The following is a 20,221-nucleotide window of genomic DNA, read 5'->3' as shown; positions in this document are numbered from 1 at the left end:
TTGGTATATTAAAGTTCTCAGCACTCTCTGTGGGTTGGATGAAGCAACGTGGCTCAGAACGTGGAGAATCTCACCGGCATTGGCAAATTCTATCCACGCTGAGCAGGTTTTGGACAGGAGGGTGAACAAAAGTTCTCTCATTTTCATCAATTTACGGAAACTTTCCCAAAGCTTTACACATTTATAAAGGTAAGACCCTGTGCCTGATTGTACTATGTCAATTAATTATACTACAGGATTTCAAAAGTTGTATATCCCCCACTTTGATTGGTTAAAATTAACATTTTGTAATTCACAATTTGCAAGTGTAAAAGTACAAGTAATAAAATGTGCTTTAGAAACGAGATAATGTAGACTACAGTGTTAACTATTGTTTTTCAGATGAGGTACGTTGCAGCTTACCTGTTGGCAGTCCTGGGCCAGAAATCAGACCCCTCCGCCGGAGATATTGAGAAAATCCTTAGTTCTGTTGGTATTGAAGCAGATAAGGAGAAGCTGCAAAAGGTCGTTTCCGAACTCAAGGGGAAAGTCCTAGAAGACCTCCTAAAAGAAGGTAATAAGATTATGTAACACAATGGTCCCAGTAACGGAAATTTCAAATTTTAAACATGATGAACAATTACACCATCTTTCGACTGTATTGTCCGTGATGACTATATATTAGCTCTAGCTGAAGAAAAGTTTTGAAAATGTCGTGTGCATTTTTAAAAATCACAGATTGAAGTAGAATTTCAATGTTTGTTTTTACAATTTCTTTAGGTCAGTCGAAGCTCGCCTCCATGCCATCGGGAGGTGGTGCAGCAGCAGCCGCAGCCCCAGCCGCGGCCGCAGCTGGTGGCGGAGACGAGAAACGTAAGTCTTGAAACTTTGTGGTTGTATCTGTATCTAGTTTTGGTAAGGGTGTAGTGTTGATGATGAATAATTTGATCACCATCTTTCGACTGAGAAATGCTGCTGGATATACAATTTTTTACTGATAACCAATATTTCACAACTTGTAGATTTGTAGTAATGGTAATCAACGTAATCAAATTACTAAATATTGTTGGTTATTTATATTTTCAGCCAAGAAGGAGGAGAAGAAGAAGGAGGAATCTGAAGAAGAGGACGACGACATGGGTTTCGGCTTGTTTGACTAAGTTAAATAGCTTATGTATTGTACATCTTCTACTCGTGTAATAAAAGATTCCAACTTTACGAACTTGGAACAATTTTTGAAAATTTATTGCCTACTTATATACACAGTTTATGTTTCTATAATAACATTAAGATAAGATAAAGCCATTTTAGAAAGTCGGAAGAGAAGAGTTTACATTTCTCACTGCAGACCGACTCCATATGTGATTGTTCTTGGCTGCATAGTTTTGCATCAATCATTGCAACGCCACAATAGGTCTATTTGGCTTTGTTTCAGGCAACGTTGGTTAGGGCATTTCTTTCTTCTTCGAGTTCTATTCTACTTTCTAAAATGCTTCGGGCAGGGATTGTTCAAGACGATGGCGAGTCGGTCGTCATCGCTGATTCAGATTCCCCAACCCCTTCCAGTACCCCACTCCCTGAGGTACATGCAAATTACTCCCTATAATATAAATTTTCAAAATGATCAAAGCATGGATTATGTCCATCAGGAAACTGGTAAAGCTCTTTGTAACAGCGAAAATGTGGATGGCTATCACACTAACGATGGAGAGCAACATCTCGACGATATGCCAATGTTTGGACAGGGTGACTTTGCAAATAGTTCTCGTAGTCATAATCAGATTGAAAATGAAGATAGCGTTGACCACCATGAAACTGGAAAGCAGTTTCATTCAGAATCTCATTCTTTCCAACAATATTCACGACACTCTCAAGGAGATGGACCCTTATCAAGAGACTATGAAGATAGGATGTCTACACGCATCACGTCCAACGATGAACCGAAACCGAACATTATCGTCAACTATCTACCACAAAATCTTACAGACAAGGAGTTTTTTCATTTGTTCGCCCCATATGGCCCCATGGAAAGCATTAAGATCATGAGAGACAGTCAAGTAACGTGATTTATACAATAATCTGTGTACATATTTTATTTGCGTATTTTGTTTAATGTGAATTAGACGGGGTATTCGTTTGGATATGGCTTCGTAAATTACATAGTTCTGTCGGACGCCATCGATGCTAGGAATGCGTTGAACGGTACTCAATTAGGGCATAAAAGAATTAAGGTTTCGTTTGCACGGCCCCCTTCAGGTAATACATATTTCGGCGGACACTGACATTGGCTGTGCCAGCATTCTGAAAATGTTTGAACCACTTCAGATGATATCAAGGATACCAACTTATTTGTGACTGGATTGCCCACAACAATCACGGAAGCAGAATTAGACCGAATGTTTTCTCAATTTGGAGTTATTGTGCATCTTCGTGTAAGAATAACATACTTTCACTGATACCCTTTACTACAAATAATATATTACGTCCTTAAAATAAAACCTTCTTCATCTTCGTTACGTCTCAGGTTCTCCGTGACCGACAGACAAAAACTACTCGAGGGGTGGCATTCGTCAGGTGTGCATAATAATTCGTAGTTGAACTACATAATCGAGTGTAAAGTGTAACCAAAATCTAAAGTAATTTTTACTTTTCAAGATATGAAACTCGGAGTGAAGCTTGCACTGCTATTCTGGAAATGAACGGATTTGTCCCACCATGTGCAACAGAAGCCATCCGAGTTCGGTTAGCTCAAGACCATGGGAAGCAGAAAGCTGCCTATCTTGCAGGTTAGTTCAAAATTGATTGATATGCTTGACAATGCGTTAAGAATCATGTAGCGAACTCTTTATTAAATGTATAAATTATTTTCAGAAAAATGTTAGTCTCTTTACTTGTAGGACGCAATGACGTAAAGCTTGATTGCAATATAATTAACTTTAATTAGAGGTTTACATTCTTGCAGGGTATCAAGCAGCGTTAAAGATGAAAGGACCTGGTGCCAGAGTTTCAGATACTCAATTTCGGCGTTCCGGTAATTAAATACTTCGTCCTATCCTATACATACAAACATGGTTGAAATTCGAGATAGAAATAATCGTATAAATAATTTTTAGAAACGTCATTTGATCTACGTTCAAGAAATGTCATCAATCGGGGTCGTCCAATGACAGTTGGGGAAAGCATCAGAGTCACTACGTCATCATCCGACCCAACTTTGTACTGGAAAGGATTTTTACAGGGAGCTCGAGGTAATGCATCATGAATAATAAGACCAAAGATTTTTTCTGTCCAGATATTAACTGTGATTTTCTAGAGCCAAAACCTCGTCCCGAAACTGCAGGAAACCCTGACCGCCGAGCCAATTCACGTTCTAGAAATTCACGATACTAAAAAGTTGCAACATTATTTTGTCTTTGTCAGTACTGATTTGTAGAGAAACAAAACTAACAATACACACAAATGCATCTGGTTGGAAGTGATAATTCTTCAAGTCTTGCTTATGTTGCAAATAAATGATTATGAATTGATTGATGAAAGCATAAAACACGATGCATTTGATGCACATAATGCAATCCAACTTTTCATAAAACTAACATTGAATTTTAGTAGTTCTACATTTTATACGTATGGATATCCGACACTTTTAGTGAGTTTCTCTGTCATTGTTTCTCAAATGACGCAAATGTTTGCTCTGCTTGTGTCAACAAATTCGCCTATTAACTAAAATGTATCTTTCTATAAGGTCTACATTATTCATACAACATTTAGCTTATAAACATGAAATTGAGGTTAGGATACCGTTGCTTTCAATTTGAGAGGCAAGATTCGCAAGACTCCTCAGCTCCTCAGTCAGCTGGCAATTTGCAAGCAACTCCTTTTTGCAATGCAATGATCGTGATGGTGCTAAAGAGAACTCTTAATAATTATTAATGACTATATTGCTGACAGCTGCAGTTTAAATAAATTGCAGTCTCAGTAATTTTGAACGAATCTGCATATCATATTTCCAGTAAATATCGTGAGGTTGCGTTACAAAGGTTCACTTGAACCAAATGAGACTTGTAGTGGTACAAAAAGGTGAGGAAAAGTGCTCTAGGCCGGATTGAATCAGAAATAAAGGCTCATGTGGTGTTGGTCAAAATCCATCTGACTTGTGACATATGTAGCAGACTAGACTAACTATTACCTGTGTATCGTCATTAAAACATTGACTGTCCTTTATCATGAAGTCATATAATGGTGAAGAATGAAGCAGCAACAGGTGAGTACCAAACCACAGTTTAAACATTGCTAGCCTGCCTGAGCTATTGAATAGCAAACTAAATATAATATTAGCTGCCTGACACAATTATTTTTAAAACATAAGTTTAACCAAGTAACAAACTACGTTATGCCTGTTTCTTTTTGGATTTATAAGGTTTCATTGTTCCAAGTGGGATAGCCATGCACCGTTCATGATGTGAAGGAATTTGTCTCATTCATTTTCACCACTTCCAAATAAAATTGACCTTTCACCACCAAATTTGTAGCAGGTAATACGTCATTGGTCATTGCATATATTTTAAAATAAGCACTAAATGAACTTTTACCCTAGAGGGCAAAAATGGGGAAGAGCGTGATCGTGACCTACATCCTTTGGTTTTTTGGAGGATGGTTTGGCATGCATCATTTTTACCTGGGACGGGATAAGCAAGCTTTTGTATGGTGGTGTCTTTTTGGAGGTTACGGTGGGGTTGGTTTGATGAACGATTTATTTAGAATCCCAAGGTAAGCAGATAACATAATACACAGTAATGAGTATACAAACATAGAGACTAAGCAATATTTTTGGGTCTCTGGTAGGTATGTCCAGGAAGCAAATTATGAACACAAGTATGTGGAGGAGTTTAAAGAACTTATGAAGAAAAAACCAAAGGTATTATAATCATGAATTGATTTTAAGTACTTGTCATCATCATTAAATTATATTTTCAGCCCCCGTATTGCTGGTACCGACTAATAGGTCAAATCGTATTTGGAAATTTATTATCTTGGCTGGTATACGCTGCTATCCCTGTCGAACCAATAATGGGTATTTCCTTGTGGTGGTTGATTTCTTTAGTGCCACTTGCGTCTGCAATAGGTATGGTCATATGATACCCACTATTTAATGGAAACCACAGAAAAAGATTACTAATTCGTAGTTTCTTAAACATAACCTAAATTTTAGGGGTTTATACTGTGGGGAACATTGGAAGAGAAGAAGGTTCAATAAGAAACGCCCTGATCGGTGCTTACGTTCCCATCTTCTTTTACACAATGGCGAATCCAAAATATTATTGGAGTTCCGTATTATCCGCAGTGGCTTTCAGAACACAGGTCAAATGGAAGAGAACACCTCCAAAGAAAAGGGGGTTCTGCAGGTAATAAAAATATAAGATTATTATAGCTCCGAGTGGTCAATTTCTTTTGCGCTATATGTTACGCATGCTCTTAAAATTTAGACGTATCACAACACTAGCTGTGTATGGAACCATATATGCCTCATTATGGGGCTCATTTTTATATTTCAACATGGTCATTACCACGGAACACGGAGAGACAATCAAGTTCAGGGATTCAGTCAAAAATCTACTCAAATCTCCAATGGTTGTCGAACTTCGTGAATCTTTACAAACTCTGTGGCAGTACTACAGGATTCATGGGTTTGGTTCCTTATGGACAGAGGTATACAATTATATTTACAAATAACGGACAACAAAATATCGCTGTAAAGTGTTTTTGTATGCTAAATAAATTTCATATGATCTGAATCACCTAGATAATAGCACGGTTTGATCCACTGGGAGAAAGAAATGCTCTGCGAGTTTTGGATCTGCCCAAAGGAGCAACACAAGAACAAATTACGCGAAAATGGCGACAACTAACCAGACAATGGCACCCTGACAAATTTCAGGGCGAGGAGGAGAAAGCACAGGCACAAGAGAAATTCTTGGAGATCAAGGAAGCCTTCGATAAATTATCTGTGATTCATACAAAAAGAAAGAAGCAAAATGCCCGTTCAAGAACGATGGAGGAAGGAGAACCTTTTGAAGCGCATACCTATCAAACAGATCTATAGACTTTTCCTTTATCAATAATTAAATATGTTAGAAAGATATTTATAATGCAACTGGCAGTGATCAACTTGTGTCAATTTCATTCCTCGCATGTTACTCGATCTGTAATAAAAGTCGATAATTTTATTGTAACATATAATAAAAAAACGACACGACATCGTCACGAAATAAATTCAACTATTATTCATTAGTGTACATACGTTTTCCCTCTTCAAAAAATCATCACGAAACTTTTATTCATTCCAATTTAGTTTATGTACTTATTTAGTAACTATTTTCTAACGAAGCATTATTTCGCATAAATAATGTGGTTCGTGCATTTAAAAAACACAAAATAGTTGTCCTTCACATGCATCCCACTTCAAGCAACCAGAGTTCCAGAAAAGTCAATGTATTCCGATTTGACGCCGTTAGTTCGGTGTTGGACGTTGCATAAAAATGTTTTTCCGATCACAAATAGTTGCTGTTCTAATTGCCATTGCTGTTGGGGTTGAAGTTGGTATTAAGAACATTTAATTTCGCAAAGTTGAAAATGTCGTATTAAAATGAGGTAGTAATATTTTGCAAATTTTTACTAAATAGAACAAATTCGGAAGATTGTTACAATTGAGGTAATGTTAGTTTATTAATTTACAATGTTTCAAATAAGGAATAAATGAAATCTAATGAGTAGGATCATCCTTGGGTGATAAAAAATGAGACATGCCTAAAGACAACCAGCAATACATCTTGTCGAAGTCCATGCTACACGGGACTTCTGTTTGACCTTTTGCATAAAATTGACGCCGAGTTAAAAAATCTTAATAACTGCAAAATCCATGAGGTTGATTCTTACGGGGTTCTGAATAAAACTGTGAAGGCTTGGTCAGGCCTGATTGGATCAATTGCTAATAATGTAATGTACTAATGACTACAGACCAGTGATTAAAACATCTTTTAACTTATATTTATTTATACTAATTTTTACTTGTTTTAGAAATCCGATCTTGCACTTGCTCCGTTAAACAGTACTCAAGTAAAAAATAGTGGAATTAAGTTGTCCTCCCCATTCATCAACAACAAAGCAAAGAATAACACTCTAGCCTTGGGTTTCCCCAAAGGAAGCAAAATTGAAAAAGCCTTTTCACATTTGTAAGTTCTAAATACTACACAGTTCAATTAATATTTAACTACTGGAATATATGTATGTACTCACAAAATGACTTGCTAAATTATAGGATTAAAAAACTTGTAAACCAACGACATGTGGAGCAACTAAAAGAAAAATGGTTTGTCGAAGAAAAGAATTTGTGGTCAAAAAATAAGCAAATTACGCCCAACTGAGCAGGCCTTGATCAACTTGAATCTACATCGGTGAAGTAACAAAATTTTCAACCAAATGAGAAAATGTGAAAAAATTAACTTACAATTAAATTAAACTCATTGCACATTTATGAAAACCTTCTTCACGCAAAAAGATGGTAAAATAATTCGATAATTACAACCAACACTATTGATATCGAAAGCGGTGGTCCAAAAACTGCAGTACAATCATTTTGATACACCTCGTTGAGATCAATTAATGCGCTGGCATAAATCCACGTCCGGTTTTCCATCTCTGTCCAATTTCCTGAAGTCATGTCGAAATAAAGATTTTCGATAATTTCGTCCGCTTTTTTCTCTGCTGTTGCATGTGCCATCAAAGTCTTGTTCCTTTGACGATCTCGCCTGCTTTGTCCAGATTTAAAACCTCCCCTCGCCCCTCCAACGCGGCCTGCTCGAATACCAAAGGTGGACTCGGCGAGTAAAATCGTGATCAAGATTATGATAAAAAGTTGAATCCGCGAAACATGCTCATCCTGCGTTTTCAGGAGATAATATTTAGACATTTGTAGTGAGTCAAATACTTCTGTTCAAAAGAGTAATATGATTTTTTTACCATTTTCTACCGTTCCGGTGATGTGTATATTTTATTCCAGTTTTTATGGCTTTCCACAGAACCAATAAGTTTAGAATTTTGTTGCAATATTTGCTTTAGACTGGAACACGAAAATAGTTTTTCCAGAACTTATGTATAGTTCGATAACAACATATTGGTCGTCATTAGGCGATTATTAGAATACCTGCCTGCGTCTTTTATTTCTTTGGTATTACAGTTCTAAAACCTCTCACAAACAGTTTTGCATAGCCCGAACCATGCAGAGGAATATTTGTACAAAAACTTATCATTTACTAGTATTCTCGATTAAATTGCCAAATTATTTAAAAATACAGATGGACAAATATGTAGAACCATTACATGAGCCCTGGTTCGGACTACAACTAAAACTAGTTAGTTGTCAATTATGCAAAAGTTGTGATGAATTTATTCTTCATAGATAAAATATAACACAAAAATTGGTTTTATAATTTTCGGGTATCACAAACTAGGACTGTGGAAAGTAATACGGATATTAAAAATTAAGAATTGATAAAATTTGAGTACCAATTTCGAGTAGTGAATATTTCACTACAATAATATAGGTGCACTATAAACTGTTCTAATAATATTTATGTACATATGTTGCAAGATTTAGGGTGAACTAAAAAAAGGTCAAGTAGTTTTTTTGGGTAAATTTTTCATGCACATTTACATATTGGCAAGCATTACGTACATAAATATATTGTATGTATCATGCCTAACACACACCGCATTATGAATCCTACTATTATGATTCATTGATTATTGATGTGTGGCCCAGGAATAAGATATTCTATACTATAAGCTAATAAATTAAATAATGGTGTGACGATAGTGGATGGTTGATGGAGTTTTTCTCAAGAGTCGTGATACAAATTAAATTAGAGACAAGTATATAATATATTAGTCTCCATGCTGGAGACTATCCAGTGAACAGTCACTTGTGTGTTTGTTTTGAAAAAATAAAATCAGATTCAGACAAGTCTTAAATGTCAAATTTTGATTTATTCCCAAAACATCAATACGTCAACAGGTTATGTAGGTACGCATGTTTTATTTAATAAATTTCGAAACTTTGTACACCTTTAAATATTATATACAGATATTTACAGTCTATCCATAAGTAATTTATAATTTGTAGTTTTTAGAATTTGTCTCAGACCACTCTTAGGTACGGTGTTTAGAATGTGCATGAAAAGCTCAATAGAATATTTGTCTCAATAATATACTTGTACGTACACAGATACTATAAACCTACTTAAACCTGGTTGGAGAATGAATGGAGAAAGTGCAGTGAAAATGTATAAATGGTCTCAAAGTATGAAGCGTTACTCAGATTCTGTACAAAATTGAATTGAATAATTTACAGTTATGATCCTTCTTTTCCCAATCTCTTCATAATTTGATGGCATTCATATCTAGTGAAATCTAATTTGCATTACTTCAAATATTCACGGCCAATAAATTGGCTACAGCCTAATGCCAGAACAAAATTAGACATGCATTCAACTTGACAAATAGGATTAGGGTATAAATAGTATAATTAGACTACACATTGCCCTCATCTTTTCACGGGAGTGACTTGCAGGGTGGGGATGGTGAATTTTTTATGGGCCACGGACTGTCTGGCCCGTTGTTGCTCAATTAGTGGTTTGATTGAAGGAAGGAGTACCGAACCGGCACAAATGGTGGCCCCACCCATCAGCGTGTAACTCCCGTCGGAAATGGGGGGCCTCGCCGGAGCTCTTCTCATCATGGGGGAATTACACGTCTGGCTGCTCCCCGCCCCCAACGCCTTCCTGATCTTGTTCTTGAGCCAAGTTGCTCCAGATATCGTGGAACGTGCGTACAAATGGTAGTACGGAGACTCGTCCGAGCTTATGCGTTTGAGCTCCATATTGCTCCGACTGCCCTGTTGGTGTAAAAATAGGTTTGAAAAACTGGAGTGTCGCATTAAATACAATTAATAATCAACGTCATTATTAATCAGGAATTGACATACCGGTAGTGCTTTGCTCATGGTGGAAAAGTTCATCAAGGAACTTCCAGAATGTCGATGAGCATCTTTTGCACTGCGTGTAATTACTTCAGCACAAATGTACCTTCCGCATAATCTCGCCCATTCGGCGGCGGTCAAACCGCGACTGTAATCTTTAAGATTTGCGCAAGCTCCTAAATGCACACAGGTAAAAATGTTATGTAGAGCGTTATTATAAAACGTATTTCGTTGGTAAAACAATTACAGAGAGTCCAGCACGTTGCTGAAAACGTATTTGACCTTGAATAACCCCGGAACGGTTTGTCGTAGCGGGTCAAAATTTTGAACACAGGAGCATGTTATCCTCAGATAGTTGTGTGCAAAAATTCAACTCTTTACTTTCAAAAATGCCTCCCCCACAGCCGCCAGAAGTCGAGACAGTCATTTCAATTTGTTCCAGAAAAAATCTCGCCCGTGTTTGCAAAAAAATTTATTTGAATTTTCTGTTGAGGAATAGGAGTGAGATATGGGTGACAATTTACGAAGCACTATTTTCCCTACAAGTCACTAATTGGGTACGAAGAGCTTACTACACGACAAATGCCGAAAAAAATTCACGAAATTTGGTGCTTCCTCGTGAGGAGAACTTTTGTAAACAGTTTATGGTTGTGTGTGCAATGTCCTGTCGTGGTGTCCTCCACTTATCAAAGTCCCCCAAAAAGTGAACGTATTTGTAAAGTATGATGTGGACCGTGTATTGAAACCACTTTTAGAATAACACTTTCTTAAATTGCACGGTAAAAAAATAAATGAGGTGATTTTTCATGATGACGCAGCGTCTTCCCAGACGACAAAGTTAACCCAAGATAATGCAAAGGACCTTGAAGCTAGATTAGGAATAAAAATCATTTCAAATAGTGAAATACCTGTACAATCCCCCGATATAAGTCAAATGGACTTATTTGGGGTCGGATACTTGAAAAGAACATTTTTCTGCTGGGACCGAATTTTTTAGACGGAGTTTGGAAAGAGTTGAAATGTCTGTTTCAACTTCTGGGGGCTGTGGGGGAGGCATTTTTGAAAGTAGAGAGTTGAATTTTTGCACGCAACTATCTGAGGATAACATGCTCCTGTGTTCAAAATTTTGACCCGCAACGACAAACCGTTCCGGGGTTATTCAAGGTCAAATACGTTTTCAGCAACGTGCTGGACTCTCTGTAAATACCTGCAGAGAGTAAGCTCTTAGCACAACGCGTGCGTCCTTGAAGGGCCGATTTCATAAGGGGTGTCAAACCTGTTGAATTTCTGCAATCCAAGTCCAATTTAGTTCCAAATCTAGCAATTAGGAGATCCACAGCTTCGGATTGTCCAGCTTGGGCGGCATAATGAAGTGGAACGTTGCCATCATTATCTCCCAAGTTCACGTCAATGTTGCGAATGCGGCTCAACTCTTCAATCACAGGTATGCTGCCTCCACAGCACGCATAGCTCAAGGGGGTCTGAAAAACATAAAAATCATATTATGCTACCATTTCGAACACTTTTCTATTCTGTTGTATAGTATAACTTGTATAATGTTAACTGATTATTGCACACAAAACTAAGGAAAATTGATTTAAATTGGAAATTTACCCTGTTCTAGAGGTAAGATTAACCGACAGAGAGAACACTACATACAACTGTGCATACACAAATCTCGCATACCTACTGAATGATGAACCACACCGTCTCCCGTAGTAGGCAGAATATGGGAAATACAATTTTGCTCAATTTTAGAAATAGGAATGCCATGCAGAAACTGCGAGTCAAAAGTTTCCACGTGTTTTTCCTCATCAGTTAGGTGATTTAAACTCGCACATCCTCCATCACCATATTTGACCTTTAGCAGTAAGTGAATATTCATTTAAAATTTGAGTAAAAGCACTTTCACTCTAGGAAGTGTTTTTCTGGTTTTTCGTCGCCATTCCTCTGATCCAAAGTAATACGATGATACATTTATAGGTGTATATTCATAGATGAAAGGAAGTGACGATGATAAAGTCAGGTCGTGATCACAAGTCTGGAGTTTGACGCATGGAGTAAAAGTACATTGGCTTGTCCTACATACTTTCCGAATCAAGCAAACCCTACACACAGAGACGAAAATTTCTTTGAACCAGAGCATGCATTAAGCTATAAAAGGGTGGAAGGCGCATTGAAACCTCGTTATCAGAACATAATGCGTACTCAATTTCATTTTCTTCCATCGCGCCCGCCCTTTGAATTACATTTGACTCCAGTTTTAGCACACAAAGTAAATATCCAACGCAGCAGTTGGTATCTATCTACTGATTCTGACTCGTGCTTGATACTGAGAAAATCGAGAACATCCATAGCTCGTGTTGCATTTTACATGGCAGCAGCCCATGCGAAAAGAAGGAAGTGAAATTAATTCAGCAGAGAAAATCACGTCCCCACACTGTATCTGGGAAAGTTTAGACATGAATATGTATGAAAATATAGATATGCTCTGTGTGTGTGTGTAGTACAAAGAAGACGCTGATGATCAATCCATTACTTCCCGTCCAGGAAGTGAATTCAATGTAGTAGTGTCAGAAGGGAGAAATGAGAGCAAAGCTTCAAAGGCGACAAAGTGGGACAAGACAATAATGACGGTATGCTACCGACAGATTGGGTGCAACATAAGTGTTTACGTAAACGGCAAAAGTGACGAAAAGTGGATTGCTGTGCGATAAATTAGGGTGGTTCTGGTCTTCTGTGAGTTCATACGTATAAGACAAAACATTACATTGGCTGCAACAAAACGAGGTAAAAGCAATCGTCTATAACTGTGACAGGCCACTCTCCACCCAACATCCTCCAAGTCCTTCAACCATTCTTGTGTCAATCTCATTGGTGAAAGTAAATGCTCAAATACTGGCTAAAGTTGGTTATTTCTCAGCTCATTAAGTGGCATTATATTTCCCCGTGTGACGAGGACGTGTAACTGGATAAGGACTTGGATGTTCTTGCTTTGTAGTTGCATTTACTGAACCTCTAACTCTTTCACACAATTCATGACCAATTGTTCCCATGTGTGTATGTACTTGTACTTTCTGGGTTCAATGCTCCACTGGGAGTCACTGCTGCAACATACCGTACACAATTTTCCCGTGATGTATGTATGTTACTGTAGATGAAACAAAACAAGTCATTCCAATAAAAATACGTTCATATTTTCATACAAACAAAAAAACAAACATGAGCTCAAAATTCGGTCGAGCAGTTTCAAATTAGTGGTGCTCATAGAGCATACAAAGAACAAAAGAAGTATTTGTGTAATGTGGTGGGTAGGGACAAATTCGAATAATGATGGTACGTAATAATATTGCGGAATATGTAGTTAGAGATTTTCTCCACAAATGAAGATAATCCTCAAATGCAAAACAACATGTGAAACCTCTGCCATTAAATGTAGAATAAACACATAGCTCAAGACGAGATAGTTGATTGGTTGGTTAAAATTAAGCTCCCCTGTTTTTCAGCATTATTCGTTGATTTTGAAGGTCCATCATTGTCCACACGCTTCTTGTGTAGGAAGAAAATCTATTCCAACATTTGGTAAAATCTTGTGGGTTTGTTTGCGGACGTGATAAATCCACGCAATTCTATCCTTCGTTTGATGTTTTAGCAGGAAACCAATTCCGAATATCATCTCAAAAACATGATCTAAAATTTTGCTCTATTTCCACCTTCATGATGGCAACGGGTTACTTGGTAATGATGCGGAGGCGTTTTATCATCCGTATCACAGAATAATTGTATAAGGAAAAATATACGACGGATGATTTAATGTATGTGTGCAGGGTCACGCTGCTCTTGAAAATATCCTCCCTGCGTCTCCTTGAAAATAAAATATGTTTTATTTGCTTTCTCCAATTGACACGGTTCGAGGATCAAGAAATGATACGCATAACTACAGAATACAGGACACATGCACATTTTCCCTCCGCTCCACAAATCCATCATTTTGCTTTCTCTATCTGCAAACAAGTTGGGTTGTGTTATGAATGAGGTAAGTGTTTGTCCTCGTAGATTCCACTTGTATTTAGCAATTTAATATACAAATAAACCAAAAACTCGCAATGTGACTCAGCAGATGTGTCAACAAAATGAGACGCAAAACTGCCCACTTTCTCCATCGACTATTTATATCAATATGCATGAAATCGACTTCAATTTACTTTTGAGAAGTATGCATAAACATGTCATTTGTCTTAAAGTTGAGACTTGAATCTTCAAGTTCACAACGGCACCAACAAAATGTGCATACAAGGAATAACATAAAAATATCAGGAAACGGGTTAAGTGACCTCGACAAATATGCACGAAAAATATAGCAATCCATGATTGTCATCGTACAACTTTTGCTTACAAAAATCACAGCACTAAAATGGAAATATGTTCCAAAATACGAATGGCTTTTGGAGTTTGAGGTTTAGTGTTCCCAATTTTATGTGATTGTATGCTAACCAGGTCGGTCTCATATTTCTTGATTTTTATGACAACATTCCATCGTGCCCGTAATAATTGCTTCCTAACTCTGCCTAATCCACATAAAAGTATTATATGACCTTCGGATTTACAATACATAAAAATTCTCTATTGGACTTCGTATATACAACACTCTGGGGAAACTAATGTTACAGACTGTATTGTTGTATTGGAAAGAGCAGGAGGAGGTAAATAATTATTGTGCAAGCGTCTAGATATATGGCAAAAGTTTGTATTATCCATAGTGCGAGTTCAGTAGAGTGAAAATTGATTTTCCTCAACTGTGATGGATAAAATTATGTCGTAAATTTGGATCCTTTTTTAGTTATTCGAATAAAAGAAGAGGAAGGTAATCGTATATGTAGCAGAGTAATAATAGCAAAAGTCGGTCGGCAACAGCAGAAGCAAAGCAGAAAATGGGCAGCTGTCGGGACGGCTTCCTTTCCCGCAGACTTTCTCCTTTCATATCCAGAGCATTAAGAATATTACAAAATTATCAATAATAAAGTGATCAAGGCCTTTCTCCGCCGTCAAAGTCCAACTTTTGTTCCCCTCCGAAAAAACACGCAGGTCTTTCGACTGTATATAAATATGCATGTGCAACTACAAAGCTCATCACTCTTTAATACATACATACATACGTACTACATATCAAAAAGAAATCAATAATAAATCTTGGACTTAAAACTGTTGAATGGAAAATTATTGGCGTGTTGTAATTTCCGCGTATTTAATTTCAATAGGGAAATTGAAATTCACAATCTTATCGATTGCTTATAATTGTGCATCACAAAATTGCGTCTCAGAAACCGCAAACGCGAAATATGTACGAAATATACGTATGAAATGAAGTCTTATCTTGATTTTATGGTCATTACGAAATGAGTGAAATCTGAGCAAAACTACAAAGCTAAGAGAAGCTGATAAGGTCAAGTAAAAGTGGGAGTGTGTTGGCTGCTTATGTGCAAAATAGATTCCCAGCAATAAAATGCGCACCATTAAAGTGTAAGTACTACTGCTAAGCTGCTGTTAAGTATTCTCCTTTGTCGAATGTCGACTGACCTAATGGACTCAATCGTTGGCAACACTTATGTTCATGCTTTCATGTAGGAGGCGAGTCTCTGCTTGTGTTTCTTAGAAAGGGCAGATATCTAAAACTCGTGGTGAACTCAACTGGTGAAATCAGAGCCGCTCAAGCAGTTGAATCCTTTATCCAACGAAGAAAGCTCTGGCAGGGAAAATTATGCATGGCGTTATGTAAATGCTAGCAAACTCATGCAGCAATTGATGTGGTTGATCACGCGAACTTCCCACTAAAATACCTTGCAGCATTGCTTACTCACTTACTCAGTCATTTTTAGCAGGTTCATATTTTATAATACGTGGATTTACATAAGACAGTCTAGTTGCTCCAGTGTTTGACGAGCTAATTCATTATACACGTCAAAAACCTGGGCGTCTGGCTGGTTCGAGTCTTCCGTGAAAAATTCAATCTTGGTTTATACGGAAATGGTTTCCTTTGAAAATATTCGAGGAAATGGAAAATCGTAGCCAAAGGTTAAATGCTAACTACAGATATTTGTAAAGCGGCGACGGTTAATTTATTTGGGTGTTTTGTTATTCATTAATTCAGCTTGGTGTCACATAAGGCCCTGTGATTATTATTTCAAGCAAACACAGATTTTAAGGAGTAAAACTACAAATTAGTTTTTCTCTATAATTAATTATTAAGGGGTGAAAGCCCTTTATAAGATCGTTATGTCCGTCTGTCTGTCCGTCCGTCCGTCCGTCCGTCCGTCCGTCCGTCCGTCTGTCTGTCCGTAGCTCCGATAACTTTTGAACGAAAAGACATAGACACTTGAAATTTTGAACGTAAACTCCTAACGTCAATAGAGAGGACGAGTTCGAAGATGGGCACTGTAGGTCACACCCATCAAGGTCAAAAGGTCATGAAATGTCATTTAAAGGTCAAATTGCATACATGCATCAATTTGAATTGAAATACAGATAACACACTTCTTTCACCCCTTGGTTACATTCGTTGTGACGGTTTATTTGAGTAGGAATCTGGTACATTTTCCAATGCTTTTCTTCAAAGGAAGTATACCAATATTTTGCAGAGAAATTAAAAAATGTTGCTATTATTCATTTTTTTCATTCTTATTTTTTTAACTGTCAATAATATGAGTAAATAAATTATGAAGTATATTTATAGAAGCAAATGTTATTGCGTGCTCCAGGAAATGTTTTGTTTCTATTTGTCCTCAATATGTTTAGAAGTAATCAATACGACGTACTTCTCCTAATTTTTCCAATATTGAATTAACTACGTGGTCCAAATAATAAACAAACCGTTTGTACATACATAACCGGTCCAAATGTTGTGACAGTTTGTATGGTGTGTACATTGCTATAGCTTATCTATAGTAGGCAATTGGGTTATACTATTCGTCATATACGTATTTTTAGCATGGAAAATAATGCATAAGCAGCATACATGGTTTGATAGTTCCAGAGATGACATTCAGTATAATGCATCAGAATAAATGTATGGCAAGCATAAGTCTTGAGTAATAAGACGTTATTCACAGAAAGCGAAACCTTGAAAGATCGTGTCAAGCGAGGTGAAGAATGAGACTGATATGAGACAGTAGATTTGAGAACAGTGACGCATAAAGATCTTGTATTAGAATATTCAAAGAAAAGTAGCTAACTGTCTGGGTTTTCCAGCCTTTGCCAAAATGAATGAGAACCAAGACAATGCATAATTGGCTGTATTTTGGACTCAATTCAAACGTATTTCTCCTAGTCGAGAGAGAATGTTTTGCCTACAAGTATTCGACAACTCCTTTTACACTGAAAACAAATGAGGAAAGTAGAAAGTAGGTTCACTTGTTATCTGTATTGAATTTTTTATCCAATCCCCTCTACTCAATCCTTTTCTCCAATGATACTAATTGCAATATATGTATTTAGAAATCCACCTTACATAAGGCAAGAATAGCATCAATTAACTTGTCCATCTCAAGTATAAGTCATGTATCGACAAAATAATTCAGAAGTAAATATATGCATGTAATCTTTGTTCAATGTGTCCACGTCACAACTTCAACCAACTTTCCATCTCCAAATTTTATATAAAAACAAAAAGTGAGTCAAAAAGTTTTTAAAGGTTGAGCATAAGTCGCATATTTCAGGTTCAATAATACATAGCTTGTTGTAGCAAAGGTTTTCATTCATACCATGAAATAACTTTTTTCCAGTGTTTGTATTTACATATTAAGTACTTGGAAAATCAATGAGCAACAACAACTAAAGAGTTACGTGTGTGCATGACACTGTAATTTTTCATAGCCAAGAATAACGTGCAAAAATGATTGACATAAACAATACAAAATTCCGCAACTTTTGTGCAAACATTGGTGTGAGAGGTGGTCTCCACCTTATGAGGATTTGTTTGTCTGGGCAGGAGCGACTATTTATATCTGCAGGAGAATTCTATCTTGAGCTGATTCTTCTCAATTCAACGTGGTTAACCATTTCATTGCTCCATGAAAAAAACAAGGAAGACGCGAGGTTAATTTGTTTGTCGTTTCATGCGTTTGTTTGTTTGGGCGCAGGACGTTGCTTCTATTGGTCCGCCTACCAATCCATTCCTTCCAGGCTTGCATGTTCGTCACTTGCTTACGATTAGCCGTCGAGGATAAGCATGCACTCAAAATATTTCATAATTAACACAATTCCTAAAACACGTGTCCATAGGTGTAACTACATACATGCTCAAATTGAAAAGCAATGACGTAGATTGTACTCATCCTCGGAACATGTCTCCCAATATCGTCGGTGCCCCTGCTGCTAGCTCCAATATTATCTACCTCCGAAGTTTGCATATTCGAGTATGTAAATCACCCTTCATTGAGGTAATCGATGTTTTAGAAATAAGCTATCTATTTTCAATCCAACCTACAAGATATGAAATCCTTTCTATGAATTAGAGCTTCTGACGCAAATTTATATGAAAAGCTACACGCAATATTTGTCATTCTAATTTGTAATGCACGTATTTTTCCTTAACCATGTACGATCACATACATATATACATACATAGCTAACACCTTCAGTTGCTGGAGTGCATAGCGTAACCCCCAAATAAGTGGGATCAAGAAATCAAGAAATTTCAGTAATTTTGGTCGCAACTCTGAAGTCTTTATCTGATGAGGCAAAATAAGACTGAAGGTGTGTATATGCAATATGTCACAATTTTATACAAAGTTGCGATTTTCTAGCGAAAATAAAGTGAAATAAATAAGAAGCTCACCCTCCCAGCTTGATCCTGGAAATTGATTACAGGTTCAACGTCGTCGTCGTCCAATGTGGAAAGTTTTCGACAGATTTCTCTCACTTTTCTCTCATTGTTGGAGATACAGGCGTCAAGGAGGACAAAGGAAGGAACGAAATCTCTTTCTCTTTTCTCCCGTAGCTCTCTCCTTGCCTCCAAATTATTTTGATTTGATTGCTGGCTTTCAAGTTCGTCGTATCGAGAGTCGTATGCTTTGTTATGCTTATTGAAGCTGTCTGCCAACCCGTTGGTGGAGGAGGAGCGGTGGGGCTGAATATGGTGACCACTCCCCGTCGTTGGACCGTTTTGTCGCGATTTCGTCATGTTGTTATTGTTATTATAGTTTCGATGTTGGGGGTGTAGTTCTTGCTGACGATCGGACGAGTTGTGGTGGTGAGTGCCACCGTGGTGATGATGACCTACAACGGAAGATCGCATTTGTGTGGATTATCGATGGAAGAGAAAACAAAGTCTGCGTAATGAGGTTAATCCGGATCACGTCTTGCTCCTCTGCGATCCGTCTACAATTGATTAAGATTAAGTAAGACAATTGGTTAATATGTATGTAAATGAGTAGCTCAAAAGTATCACGTTCGACCCGTTTCAACAGAAGGAGTATATTGAAAAATATTGATTTGTTAATAAATAAGAACGTGCCGTGCCCTACATTCCAACCTTTTCAGTACATATGGAACTATGTCATTTATATTATACTGAACCGAAATTACAATTTGGCATTTATGTAAATTATTTTAAATTAGTAGATTTATGTTCTTACCAAATTATTTGGGCCTCAGGTGAGATTGAACTGACAGCTTTCTATCAGTGTCAGTAGAAAGTTACGAAATTTGTGCACAAGAGTAGACTAACAAAGTCCGCTAACTACTTTGTTTTGGATCTTTAATGAAGCACACCTTGTCTGATCAAGAGTTTGCAGGAAAGTGAGACGGATTTCGTCTCACTAGTTTGAAACTAGAGAGAGAGTATCTTGTGGCTGTCGGGCGATGAGATTTCCGTCAAGCAGGAAACCGAATCCGGGATCTACGATACGACCCGCATGCTCAGCGTCGCATTATTCACGTTCACATTGGTCGTGACACGAGGCATACGGATTAGAGTTCCAGGTGTAAATGGAAAACCGTGTAACGCTGAGAAACTAACAGCATGTAACATTTCCTTGAGACAAAGCTTTCACTTGTGGCACGAATGTGTTTCCAAGTTTAGTGAAAGTAGCAAAATTGTTACATTTATTTACTACTTGACATATACCGACATACGTACACACACATGCCAGGACTGGAGGCTATGAAAGTTCGCATGTTTGGGATTTTTATTTATGCAAAATGAGACGCAAT

The 20,221-nt window shown here is 37.3% G+C and overlaps 4 protein-coding genes and 1 non-coding gene across 6 annotated transcripts; 4 read left to right on the top strand and 1 right to left on the bottom strand.

Moving 5' to 3' along the window:
- Positions 1-28: 28 nt before the first annotated feature.
- On the top strand, positions 29-1,221 carry LOC110846173 (60S acidic ribosomal protein P2). The gene is made up of 4 exons (XM_022092828.2): positions 29-189; positions 382-553; positions 760-852; positions 1,066-1,221. Exons 2-4 carry the CDS (start codon positions 382-384, stop codon positions 1,137-1,139), a joined length of 339 nt encoding a protein of 112 aa, XP_021948520.1. The 5' UTR covers positions 29-189; the 3' UTR covers positions 1,140-1,221.
- On the top strand, positions 907-985 carry LOC118435159. Its single transcript, XR_004834544.1, has one exon. It is a non-coding gene; the product is annotated as a small nucleolar RNA Me28S-Am982 (small nucleolar RNA).
- A 107-nt stretch (positions 1,222-1,328) lies between the features above and the next one.
- LOC110846272 (ELAV-like protein 1) lies at positions 1,329-6,272 on the top strand. 2 transcript variants are annotated; one of them, XM_035849045.1, is made up of 10 exons: positions 1,329-1,561; positions 1,629-2,036; positions 2,103-2,235; positions 2,305-2,411; positions 2,504-2,553; positions 2,635-2,765; positions 2,942-3,010; positions 3,093-3,227; positions 3,293-4,240; positions 4,397-4,501. In XM_035849045.1, exons 1-9 carry the CDS (start codon positions 1,469-1,471, stop codon positions 3,367-3,369), a joined length of 1,203 nt encoding a protein of 400 aa, XP_035704938.1. In that variant the 5' UTR covers positions 1,329-1,468; the 3' UTR covers positions 3,370-4,240; positions 4,397-4,501. The 2 variants fall into 2 exon arrangements, with proteins under 2 accessions (XP_035704938.1, XP_021948658.1); XM_022092966.2 differs by lacking the exons at positions 1,329-1,561; positions 1,629-2,036; positions 2,103-2,235; ... (3 more) ...; positions 2,942-3,010; positions 3,093-3,227 and adding exons at positions 4,574-4,746; positions 4,822-4,894; positions 4,954-5,101; ... (1 more) ...; positions 5,463-5,685; positions 5,780-6,272 and having other exon boundaries at positions 3,937-4,240; positions 4,397-4,511.
- Positions 6,273-6,460: 188 nt separating this feature from the next.
- On the top strand, positions 6,461-7,581 carry LOC118434791 (glutamate receptor 1-like). The gene is made up of 5 exons (XM_035849046.1): positions 6,461-6,576; positions 6,660-6,688; positions 6,751-6,972; positions 7,054-7,208; positions 7,295-7,581. The coding sequence occupies exons 1-5, from the start codon at positions 6,516-6,518 to the stop codon at positions 7,398-7,400; spliced, it is 573 nt and encodes a 190-aa protein (XP_035704939.1). The 5' UTR covers positions 6,461-6,515; the 3' UTR covers positions 7,401-7,581.
- A 1,420-nt stretch (positions 7,582-9,001) lies between these two features.
- Positions 9,002-19,976, bottom strand: LOC110846838 (ankyrin repeat, bromo and BTB domain-containing protein DDB_G0293800). The gene is made up of 5 exons (XM_022093679.2): positions 19,645-19,976; positions 18,846-19,387; positions 11,220-11,493; positions 10,019-10,188; positions 9,002-9,928 (listed from the first exon to the last, which is right to left on the bottom strand). Exons 2-5 carry the CDS (start codon positions 19,302-19,304, stop codon positions 9,578-9,580), a joined length of 1,254 nt encoding a protein of 417 aa, XP_021949371.1. The 5' UTR covers positions 19,305-19,387; positions 19,645-19,976; the 3' UTR covers positions 9,002-9,577.
- Between the last annotated feature and the right edge of the window lie 245 nt (positions 19,977-20,221).

The sequence above is a fragment of the Folsomia candida genome, unplaced genomic scaffold (assembly GCF_002217175.1).
Source record: "Folsomia candida strain VU population unplaced genomic scaffold, ASM221717v1 Fcan01_Sc003, whole genome shotgun sequence".
NCBI classification, from domain to species: Eukaryota; Metazoa; Arthropoda; class Collembola; order Entomobryomorpha; family Isotomidae; genus Folsomia; species Folsomia candida.
The sequence above is the reverse complement of the archived record's forward strand: the minus strand, read 5'-3'. Positions and strand labels throughout refer to the sequence as shown.